General features: G+C 35.2%; 1 protein-coding gene across 1 annotated transcript; it reads right to left on the reverse strand.

Moving 5' to 3' along the window:
• Positions 1–2,305: 2,305 nt before the first annotated feature.
• Positions 2,306–8,690, reverse strand: LOC120254011 (transcription factor TGAL1-like). The gene is given in 10 exon segments (XM_039262165.1): positions 2,306–2,356; positions 2,359–2,460; positions 2,619–2,867; positions 3,418–3,689; positions 5,316–5,367; positions 5,484–5,561; positions 6,868–6,925; positions 7,012–7,088; positions 8,305–8,499; positions 8,613–8,690. Coding segments are annotated over 9 exon segments (1,005 nt in total). The 5' UTR covers positions 8,371–8,499; positions 8,613–8,690.
• Positions 8,691–12,271: the final 3,581 nt, after the last annotated feature.

Below are 12,271 nucleotides of genomic sequence, written 5' to 3' on the forward strand. Positions count from 1 at the left end.
ACAAACACATTCATGAAAATGACTATTAATCAATGTGTCATGGCTCGGGACTTAAGCGAAGATACCTGATAGTTAAACACGTAACGTAATAGCTGTACATCGACGTAATGTTCTTAAACCAGAACAAAAAGTCTCAGTGATAAATATCAACCCCGTCTTAAAGGATGTTTCCCGACCTCCCTCCTCTAGAATCCCTCCGCAATCACACAATACGTGAAAAACTTTCTTTTCTTACCCAAGTCGAAAAGCTCGCTTAATTGCTTCGCCTGGCCATCCACTCACCGGAGAATCCTCCGCGATTCGTGCAATTACGCGAGCATTTCGCTCAAGGGCAGAAAAGATAGTTTAACTTGTTGCGTGATTACGGCCGATCGATTCTCAAGATAAGGAAGCGAGGTTCACGAAACATCCTTTCGTGATAGAGTGGTCATCCAGTGGGAAGAGTGAGGAAGAGGAGGATGAGGACGATCGACGTAGTGGTTGTCCATGGGAAGGGTTCTTCCTGGTTATTTATGGTGTGAAGTCCACAAGCAGTCGACTCTTCATATCCGAGAAAAATTAAACGCATGTAGACCGACATCGATCGATTACAACGAACGGGTGTTCGGATATTTATAATACAGTGTGTCCGTGCATAAGAATTACCGCCGCATTAATTCTTATACACGGATACCATAACCTCACACCGCCACGCAGCACCGCCAACAATTCAGATCAAACGAAAAGATCACCGCTTTACGCAGAGACTTTGAGAATTTAAACGTTAATATGAAAAGTTATACATGTAAAGATAATGGTAAACGGAGATGACAAGTATTAAACTGGATATGACAATTATTAAACATATTAGTAATATATTTAAACGGATAATAGCAAATAGTTAAACATTACATAAAATATACAAATAGATAACCATAAACGAGAAGAACTTTACAACGAAATGAACTCGTTTTCAAACGGAGACTGACAATGGCACATGCTCGCCTCGACAATAAAATCGACTACGACTCATTTGAAGATGAAGCTGCACTCGACCAATCCGATGGAAATCAACTTCATTTTCTCGTTGGAGAAACCGATTTATATTTCGGGTATGATAAACTTCACCCGACTACCACAAATGAGCCGCCATAATAAACACTCGCCGAATGGTCAAACTAATAGCAACGAAGAGATTCTCACCGTGACACGAAAACCGCAGTAATCGAAGTCGAACAACTCAACTCGAGGAGAAATGAGGAGAACAACAAGATGTAATGCAACTCCCAGGCATCGCTCATCGAAACCAAGCGAGAAAGCCCTTGAAAAGGTCTGAATACGATGTGATTTTGGCTGCTTTCCTTTTCCCACCATTTTCAAGGCTAAAAATGGGATTTCACAACATGGACCCATTTGAAGTGAACGGTAGGGGGTAAAAGGGAAGTTAAACACTAACGGAAGGGTTGTCCGGGGTGTGTAAAAGTATGAGGAGGTTTTTGGGAAGTTTGGAAAATTACGATGGATGAACAGTAATTTTCCCTTAAAAAAATTACTTCTCAATATAGTATTTTCAATTATTTGTGTTATCATTAAAATATAAATACAAATATATTTGCTTTATTCAATTTTGATTAAATAATAATATATCTGTTGATTCGGTTTGATTTTTTATAAATCAAAACAAAAATAAATGTGAATCATTTATTTTATGGATGTTTGGTTATATGTAAATTGCTGTGATATAAGTAAAATTACATTTATATGATAACTATACTTTTAAACTTACATCAAACCAAATAAAAAAAATACAAATAAAACGTTTCTAATTATAACAAACCAAACAGCAATAATGTAAATATTTTAACTTGCACTGTAATTTCAATTACATATAATTTCATTTATGGACAACCAAATAGCCCGACCGTCATATTCAAATTCTACGCACCACAGCTAGCTCAATAGAAACAAAAACATAGCATACCTTTTCTTTTGTATAAGCATAGGAAGATATCTCATTAAAGTCTTTATAATCTCAAGCCATTTTTCCTTTGGCAGTTAAACATGCTAATCTACTGATAGATGGCTGCAAATGTTCTCAAACAGTTGACATAGAAATCTCATGTGTTCATGATATCATACAATGAAAGACGATCGCAGGAATTCCTGAGCTAAGTATAAACATAAGCTCTGCGTGCACCATTGCACCAGTTGACTTCTCATATCATCATTGAAAGGAAAGAGGCAGAAGAGAGGAGAGCATCTTTTCGAGTCCACATAATTCTTCATATTGTATAAGATTTTCAGGAGAACAAATGGCTGAATCGATCTAGGTCCTCACTCCCTCGGTCGCAAGCCAAAGAGAGCTCAATGCACGGAGTCACTGAAAAAGTAATCACTGATGGCTAGGAGTGCCCGAGCTGATTGACGGACTGTAAGTATTCGATGCATTTGCTGCAGGGTTTGCTGTCGAAGATTATCAGCCTGAAAGGGAAAAGAAATTAAACAAAATCAGCAGATTATTTAGATGTAAGATTGACAATGTTGCATTTTCAATTAGAACATAGTTCTTGATTGAAATTCAGGGAACTTTACAGACAGAATCCTTAGAAATGCAATTTATTGTCAAAAGTGTGCATTACCTGCCGAAGAAAGTTCTCGAGGGTGCCCAGCTTTCCCATGGCCATTGCCATCTGACCCATATAGTTTGCAACATTCCCTGATGACCCGGAGGGGCCCAGAGAGCCGGAAGCCAATGTTTCAGCCAAGGACTGTTGAAGCGCATCCATACCTTGTGAAAGAGCGTCTTCGGCCTGTTGGGAGGATTGCTGTAGGTTGCATATCCCCACCAACTGTTGTTCAGTAAGTGGCTCGAGTTGACTTACAAGAAGCTGCATATTAAAGTTCAGTGAAAGAAACGAATAGAAGTAAACTATGCAAGTATTTCCTCATGAATATTAAATTGAAGTACAATGCTACATTCATCATGAATATTGAATTGAACTAGCATGTTATTGTCTTCGTAAATCCCATAATTTGGAAGGACAATTCACACAAGAGTAACTAATAGTTATCATATAGGTTATGTCAGTAAACTTGGATATGATGAATGTATAAAGCTAGGTCACTCATGTTAACAACTTAAGTTCTTTTATTAAATTGGGAACAAAGAATAGGTGCTTCGCGTGTGCCTGTATAATATGATGTCAGAGCTTGGTTAATTGGTTTGTTAGTAGCATGGCTAGCTACAATTTTGTACCTCAAAAATGCAATCTTACATATGGCTAACGATTTGGAAGCATCATCAAGAAGGAATGCAGATGACATTCATAGCTAATGACTAATCATTTTTCAAGAGTTTTATGAGGCAATGTCAAGAAACAGTACCCAAAACTTTTTGTAAATAAGACAAAGAAAATTTGAGAAGACAAGAATTTGTACCTTGAGAAGTTCAGATGACCGAAAGCCTCCAAGCCACATAAAACACCTTTCTGCAGGAGTCTTCCACATACCAGATAACATGTAAAAGACATCCGCCTTAGCAGCAGCACCTTTAAGCTTAAAAATTTCATCGTAGTGTGCCATAACACCATCAACTGTAACTCGAAGATCAACGTCACTTGCATGAGAGTTAACCGCATTCCTCAGATCACCAATTTGCCGGCTGTGCTCTTCTAGCCACCTTGCGTACTCTACGTCAAATGTCAAAGCCCCTATAGAAACAAGGACTCATAAAATAGGTAAGCGTTATTGATAATAAATATATATAGGTCAACAAAAATGTAAAAAGTTATCAATCCAAGGTAGAATTCGGCACCAAGCTAATTTTGAGTCAACCACAATGGCTTTTCTAATGGAAATGATGTACTAATGGAAATGATGTACGAAGTTAACACCGATAGAAGTAGTGATTGCAATCATAATACAATTCCAGGCATCAAAAACATCGCCAACATCCCTAAAAGCACTAGATCTAAATTTTGCATTCTATAAAGGTAACTTCTCACTAGATCCAAGAATCAAAATGTCCTCCTATTTAGTCTGATAATAATTGCCTATGGGCACATATCTATTAATCATTAAAGCAAGGTGACAGTGGATCTTTTGGCCTTGCACTATACCTCTATATTCACTTTGCTCCTTGAACCTAAAAGAGGCGAATTAGGAAGAAGAATGCAGGAATATACATAAACAATGAAAAAAAAATGCAGAAAAAGGCTTTTGATCTTTCAAACAAAACGATGATTTTTTGTTTCAAAGAACAAAATGAATTTTGGGTATAGTTCAAGGACCAAAAGTGGACTCATACCTAAAAACAACGATCGAATAGAAGACCAATTATATCTGAATAGTGAATACTAGTACCATAAAAAAAAGGTCAAAATATCAAAATGGTCCCTCTATTTTGCGTTTTCTACCCTTTTAGTCCCTCTAATATGAAATCCGCCTTTTTGGTCCTCATATTTTCACATTTTTGTCTTTTTGATCCCTCTAATTGACGGATCTCGCCATTTTTGGTCCTTCCAGGTTGATGAATTAGACGATCGAAAAAGGATGAACCCTGAAAATAAGAGGATCAAACAGGGATTTACAACTCATAGGGGACGAAAATGTCATAATACTGAGGGACCAAAAAAGGTGGATTTTATATTAGAAGGACTAAAAGGGCGGAAAATGAAAAATAGAGGTACCTTTTTGATATTTATACCCTAAATGCATGAATTAGGCTTATTTCAAGTGGAAAACATCCAAATCAACAGATTTAGAATTAATGAAAATTACATTTGTTGAAAATATAGTACCACATCGGTTGTGTGATAGAAGTGTAATGGGTTTATATATAGGTATAGGGGTTGAGCCACTAAATCTTGAGACTTTTTGGTGTAAGACCCCTAAACCAATATAGAGCCCATATAGAGCCCACTAGTACCAAAAATATAAAATCTAATATGGTATCAGAGAAATATAGTGGAGCCACCGATGTGGTACAAGTCCATGTGTGTATGACCTCCACGTGTGTGGGACCTCCGAGACACAAGTAGTGTACAAATCCATGTAAAATGCAGCCTCCCGGTGTACAAGTCCTGCAGTGCAAGTTCGACCAAGTTGAACTCGAAGGAGGTAGTCGAAGATATAGTACCACATCGGTCATATGTGATAGAGTGTAATGGGTTTATATATAGGTATAGGGGTTGAGCCACTAAGTCTTGAGACTTTTTGGTGTAAGACCCCTAAGCCAATATAAAACCCATATAGGGCCCACTAGTACCAAAAATATAAAATCTAACAACATTAAATTGTTATCAGAAAATAACCATAGGTAAAAGAGTATGGACTACCATTTCCATTCATTGAATGGGCCTGATCCCCTGAATTTGAAATGAAGATACCCTGAAAGAAATTATATGTAGAGATCATTCAGAAAAATTAACATAGGGATCTTTTGATATTAAAACCAATGATAAAAATAGAAAAGTAGATAACAAGAAACAAAATCTAGGGTGAACCTGCTGGCGAGCTCGGTGAAGCTCCTGTTCAAGTTGAGTAAGCTTTAGCCTGCTGCTCTCCAGTTGTTGAACATATGCCTAGCAAAAGTATTACTAATATAAGTTGAATACTCGTAATGTAATCGAAAACAAAAGAAAAAAATGAAATGTCACTAAAGTATGAGGAAAAACTAGTTCATTATTGCCTCAGAATTTAATGACACTGTCAAAATGCAAGTGGTCATCAAACAGGATTATTGATTAGAAATGAAAAGAAATGAAGGGAAGCTCTAGTCTAAAGTGGAAAAAAGTTAAAATTTATTTTGTGGATAAATTAATTTTTTTAAGGTCAATTTAGTGGTGCATTATTTACTGAAAAAATGGAGATGTTTTTAAAAGTTCAAAAGAAAAGTTAGCTGATACACTTCCCTAAAGGGAATAATCAGCACATAGGCATAGCTTTCGAGAACATGGGCCAAGGAAGTTTAAGAGCATATTTATGGTTTGAAACCAATCATTGTTCATTTTGGCTTCTCCAGATGCCTGATCATCTTCAACTTGGAACCCTAAACTAAGCATATTAATTCGTATAGCCCCTCTGGCTGATGTTAACTCAACAATAATGTCAGCAGTTTTGGATATCAAACAGACCGCCCTAGATAGTAAAGTTTTGACACATTAGTTGTCACATCACCTTCAGCGGCAACTAAAGGAACAAATTTATCTAATTCAAGGGCCAAAATGAACATGCTTTCACCTGAGGAGCCAAAACAATCCATTGCCACTAGTGTTTTTAACCCTATATTTATTTACTTCCCTTAAAAACTATTAAAGTCTTGTTAGTATATATACATATATTCAAAGAAGTCCTAATATATATTCATGCTAGCACTTCATAAGAACTAAATGTGGCAGTCAACTGATCATGTTTGTAAAATGTCCAGGTGTGCAACATGGTCAAAAGTTTGCTCCAAACAATAATGAGAATTGACAGTAAGCTTTTACCAAAGAAGATGACGTAAAATTGCTAAAAGATTGTACATGCCCATAGAAGTTAAAGGCAAATTACACCAGTTCAAATTAATATTTTTAGTTAATATTATATCTACAAAGAACCGTAAAAACAACAACAATAACAATAGTAAATAAACAAACTATAATCATTTAAAAATGAAGCTCGATATTCCTAGATGCAAAAAAGAGTTGCACAGCTAATTTTTAGTTTATGAGGTTCACCAACTCCGTCAAATATTTAAGCATTTTTTAAAAAAGTCAGTAAATACGTTGCACCAACTATTACACTTCCTCTGGTCTACACTTTCATTCACAGAACATAGAAGAGAAACAACCAAACATTTTTTTTCCAAGGGAATCATTTAGAAAATTTAAAATTATCGTGCATTACCTTTTTCCTCAATCGGCTTTTTCTAGCAGCTTCACGGTTTTGAGCTAAACGATGCAAGTGTCTACAAAATTAGCAATATTCTCCTCAAAATAATAATAAAAATTCAACATATATTTGCAACTAATAACTGATGTAGATTATCAGACCTTTTGGTCAGTCTTGTCTTTTGATCTACCACTAGAATCAGAAGCTCCTACAGCAACATGTTGTCCTTGTTCATTCTGCACAAAAGATAAATAACATGTAAGAAAATAAAAATTATTAATCACAGTAACATGCATTAACAAATTTAAAGTGCTCAATGTGCACCCATAGAAAAGCAAAATGATACTTGAAAACTTAAGAGAAAAAACCATAAGAACTTTGCAACCAAATCGACTCCTTTTGCTTGAGCACTATGGTGATAACAACATAGGTACCACAATCACAAAAGAGCACTCAAAATGAAATAAATGAACAAAGGCTGATCTATAGTGCTTGCTTACAGAAATTAAACTGGTGATCAAGGCAAAATCTGAATTTAGAAATTCCAAAAACCTAAATTGTCTCCTCCATCCAAAACATCCAAGTCAAAATGATACCCACATAAATTTGATGTCCAACATTATTGTTCACATTTTCTTCAAATTGTATCATTTAGAACTATAAATAAGATCCTTTCCACTAATAAAATTATATCTTCCACCAATTATATTAAATTGCAACAAAAATAGAAATGCAAAAATAATAATAACATAAAAAAAGCAATTCAGGGAAATTAAAAAACAAATCCCCTTTTAAACATCAATAAAATACTTCATCACATAATGTACGGACTGCCATCTAGAATGTATTGAAAAGTGACAGCCATCTAAAATACCTAACCAGACAATAATAACTATAAATGCAAGTTTCAGATAATTGATCCAACATGACTCTGAGAGATAAACAGGAAATACCATTTATGCTCTGGAACCTATCAAAATTAATCTCAGATTGGACTAAAGTTTGAATTGAAAGGGGTGCATCACTAACAAAATTTACAATTATTATTACTTCATGAATTCAAGCTTTTTGGTTAAAGTAATTGAGAGGGGCACCATGAACCAGCTGGTCCTCTAGTAATATTTATAACAAAACTTCTTTTGGTCAGCCCAAGAAGAATGCATGACATTTGTGAATTACATACCCTTTACTGCAGATACTATACATTAAGATGCAGTGTTCTTGATTATTGCAAATTCTAACCAAACATTAAAAAGTTAAGCCATTCAAACTGTCACCAAACATTTCTATATGAAAATAAGCAATTTCTAGTCTTCTTTTGATCTCTTTTATTTTTTTCTCTAATCTCCCACTCCCAATTCAATTTAAACTAACTGCAGTGGCTCCACTAATGGCGAGAGATTAGATATTTATATTATTAGGAACAAGGATAAGAAGAAAAAAAAAATTTACCCCTTGGTTCTTCTCATCAGTATCAACGTCAGTCGAAGTATCAGTCCTAGGACTAGAATCAGCCATTGTGGAATCTCCCCAGTTTTCTAAATGACCACTCAACAAAGAAACTAAATTCGGCCTTTGATCCTTCTTCTCAGGCAAAGTGAAAGATCCAACTCTAGCTGATGCAGTAATTTCAGGCAAAGTGAAAGTCTGGCATTGATGAAAGATCAATTAGAGCAAGATTTTGCTAGAGCAACAGATGGGTGTTTTCATGTATTATAAATCTGAAAACATATGAAAAGATAAGGAAATTCCCTACATACCTTATTAAAAACCAGTAAATTGAAGAGAATCAGAATTAATGGCCAGGCTAGTTGATTTTGGATCAAGAAGAGGACCTGTGCAGAAGAGATGTAGTATATATTTATGCATGCAAGCACAAAAATTGTGAAGAGAACATTAGCGTAGAGGTACACACAAAGCAGCTCAGTTAAAATAATTTCATCTGTTAGTCCAATTTCATCCATAAGTACAAAGCAGCACCTTAGCTCAAATGGTCAAGAAATGAACTGGCACTTGAGCGAGTTTCTGTTTCATGCTCAGTACCAATTTTTCGCTTAAAAGAAGCGATGTTGTAGAAGTAAGATGTTTTGAATGAATATTACCGATTTTAACATAGACAACAGTCAGAAATGCCATGGAGAACAGATTGAAGTAGGAGCAAAATCAACATCAGAAATTGGTTCAACAACTCAATACAGATTCCTATTTTTGATTGAGAGTAACTGTGATAAAAAGGCTATCACCATGTTGTGAGAATAGGAATTGAGTAAATAAGAAACTTTTCTCATCAATATAGTAGGAGAAAGCTCCTGGGGTACATGTTTCAACAGCTCATATAAATGTTACACAAATCTGATAATCTATGTGTGCCCCAGTATTATGTAGATGCTTGCAATGATGTAATCTCAAATTTTGGCACAAATCAATGAGGCAATACTTATTTAAAGTAAAAAAAAAAAAAATTAGAGACGAAAGATTCGTAAGGCTCTTCGATTTTTATTCTAGATAACCATGAGTCCAGTCAATGGGGCATGAAAAAACAAAGATCACATACTTATGCTGGAGGTCCACAGTGTCAATACGACGTAGTCCAACAGACTGCTCAACTCCCCCATAGCCTGAAACAGGAGCAGCTTGCGTGTTGTTACCTTCTGTGCTACTATGAAAAGCAATCCAAGCAGGCAAAGTCACATGCAAAACAAAAAGCGACCAGAGATCTCCGTTAAAGAGGGACGAGAAAGATGGATATCACAAAACCAAGGTCACCAGTCCACAGGCAGAAAAATTGACCTTCTAAAAATATGAAGTATTAGACTTATAACTTTAAAGATGGGAAACTAGCCTTTTTGTTTTTAGATATTAAGGAACAAGGATTCTGGCACAGAATAGGAAATAAAATGAAAAAATCAGTTTTGATGCAGATCCCACAACACAGCAGCCTTTTAAAAATTGGGAATAGAGGAAGAAGGATAAAAAGGAAGCAGTCTATACTTAGAATCTCAGGAATCAAGACTTGAGGCATCTTCCAAAAAGGTAACAAAGAATGCAGTAGCTGAGATTAAGCATGAGAATAACTCCCTCAACACATAGAAACACTGAGGAAATAAAGGCAAATTAAATAAGAGAGGGCTATGATATGCTGACGTAATGCATTCCAGTTGAATAAATAGAAAGGGACGACAAAAGAATACTATTTTGGAAAGAGAATGAGAATTGGCGTGAAACGAATAACACATCATGCTCATCACTAAATCATCATCCATCAAAAACCATCGATCTAATTCCAAAAAAAAAAGCAAAGATACAGAAATAGAAAGGACTGTCCATTGTTCAGTAAATCAACAAAAACTGTGACTAAAGTAATATGAACTCAATAGTAATGGATTCATCAAGATGAACCAACAAAACTAACACATAATACCTCTTACTGAGTAAAAATATAGGAAAATTTAAGATCAAACACACAGAAACATTTAAAGACGATGAAAAATTACTAGGCTCATGGAAGAGAAAAGAATCAAAGATGAGAAATTAACAGAACTATTGATTGTTCAGCAGGATACACTGACTATAACAGATCAACAACAAACTGAAACTAGAATCAAATATCAACCCAACATCCTATGAATAAATGTATCAAGGTGAGTAAAACAAATTAACACCTTCTTATTGACTGCAACCTAAGAGATGAAGAACAAAAGAGATTAATACAGAATGAAAAATCACTAGGTCAACTAAAGAAACCAAGAAAAACTCCTAATTTCATCACAGAAATAACAAAAGAACCAGCAGTAAAGAAACGATTCTACTTACACTGAAGGGCCACTGAAGTTGAAGAAACAAAGCTCGGCATCACGAGATCAAACTCGTTATTGCTACCCACACCAACTCCCACCTCCTACTCCCCATCCACCATTCCCCACCAGATATCCAAACCCCCAAAAACACCACAAGAAAACCACTAAAGGGCGGCACCTTTTTCCTAATCAAACACACGAAAAAGCAACAGAAAAGACTAAGCTTCAATCGAAACAACACTCTCCAAACCAAGCCCGTGAAAGAGATGAAAACTAAACGGATTGAAACCAAAAAGTAGCAGCTTGATTCCAAGAGAAGACAAAGGGAAGGCAGGGAGCTAACTTTGTGTTTGCGGAGCTCTGCACAGAGACTTCTAGTGGCGGCCACCATCGTCACCTACAACCTTCTTCTTCCTCCCTTTGACCATCTCCTTCCCTCAGCTTTCCTCTATGTCTCTTGCCTCAAACTGCTACCAACCTGGTGTCTCAACTGTGAAAAATTCTAATGAAAACTTTCTTTAAGTGGGAAAAGAAATGCACTAGTAGCAGCTCCTGAAGTCCGAATGCGACGGGTGAATATTTTAATTAGAATTCATGGAAAGCGGTGAGTGACGTTTTCCACTCCATCCTTCCTATTTATTTATTTAGACTCAAAAAAAAAAATATTATTTATATTTATTTATTTATTTATTTATAAACTCAAATTGAAAAAAAAACAAACATAAAAAAATATTAACCAAAATGGCTACGCCCGGAGAGCACACATGTCAAGAAACACCATATGTATTAAACAACCACCGCGAAACTATTTCGAGTGATGAAAAGTATTACCGGCCACTGCTCGTAGCCTACATGCAAGTAACCCACTCCTTACTGCTTGCTCGAGATAGTGTACATACCTCTACTTTCTTAGCAATTCAAACTCGAGGATCCTGCCCCACTTATGAGTCGAGAAGTCGAAAACACTTAAGATTTCCCGCTGCTTCATTCATTTAAACTATAATAAAACCAGAGAATTTAAGTGTCACGAAGTCTATAAATTAAAAGGATTTTAAGTGATAGATGCAGTTATCAGATTTGCTCGCCCCACCACTTCAATAAAAACACTAAAACAAGCTTTACTTCTTAAAACCACTGCATCAAAAGCCAAAGAAGATCCCACCAGAAAAAATAACACTTCCAATACTTCAAAACAAAAAGACTATAAATGCAGAACTGACCACCTCCCCATCACTAATTCAAATTAAAAAAAAAAAAACTCACCCATGATGTCTTTTATATATATGAGTCTATTACCTATTTATCAATAAAAAATATATATATATATATATAATTTATATGCCACCTGCTTAAAAAATAAGCAAACCACTACTTCATCTTTTAATTTTTCAAATATTATTTGGATCTTTTCTTTATAATTTATTTCCGATCATCCTATAATGTCAATTTAATTTGAATTTTATATTTTATAATATATTTTATTAAATTATTACATGTGTGACTAATTTTGATGAATAAATCCATTTATTTTTTATTAAAGAAAAAAAAGAATTCATTTTACCAATATATCACGAGATTTAATAAATATGAAGGCATTCTTGTTTTATTATATATATATTATT

This window comes from Dioscorea cayenensis, unplaced genomic scaffold (genome assembly GCF_009730915.1).
Source record: "Dioscorea cayenensis subsp. rotundata cultivar TDr96_F1 unplaced genomic scaffold, TDr96_F1_v2_PseudoChromosome.rev07_lg8_w22 25.fasta BLBR01000289.1, whole genome shotgun sequence".
Lineage (NCBI taxonomy): Eukaryota > Viridiplantae > Streptophyta > Magnoliopsida > Dioscoreales > Dioscoreaceae > Dioscorea > Dioscorea cayenensis.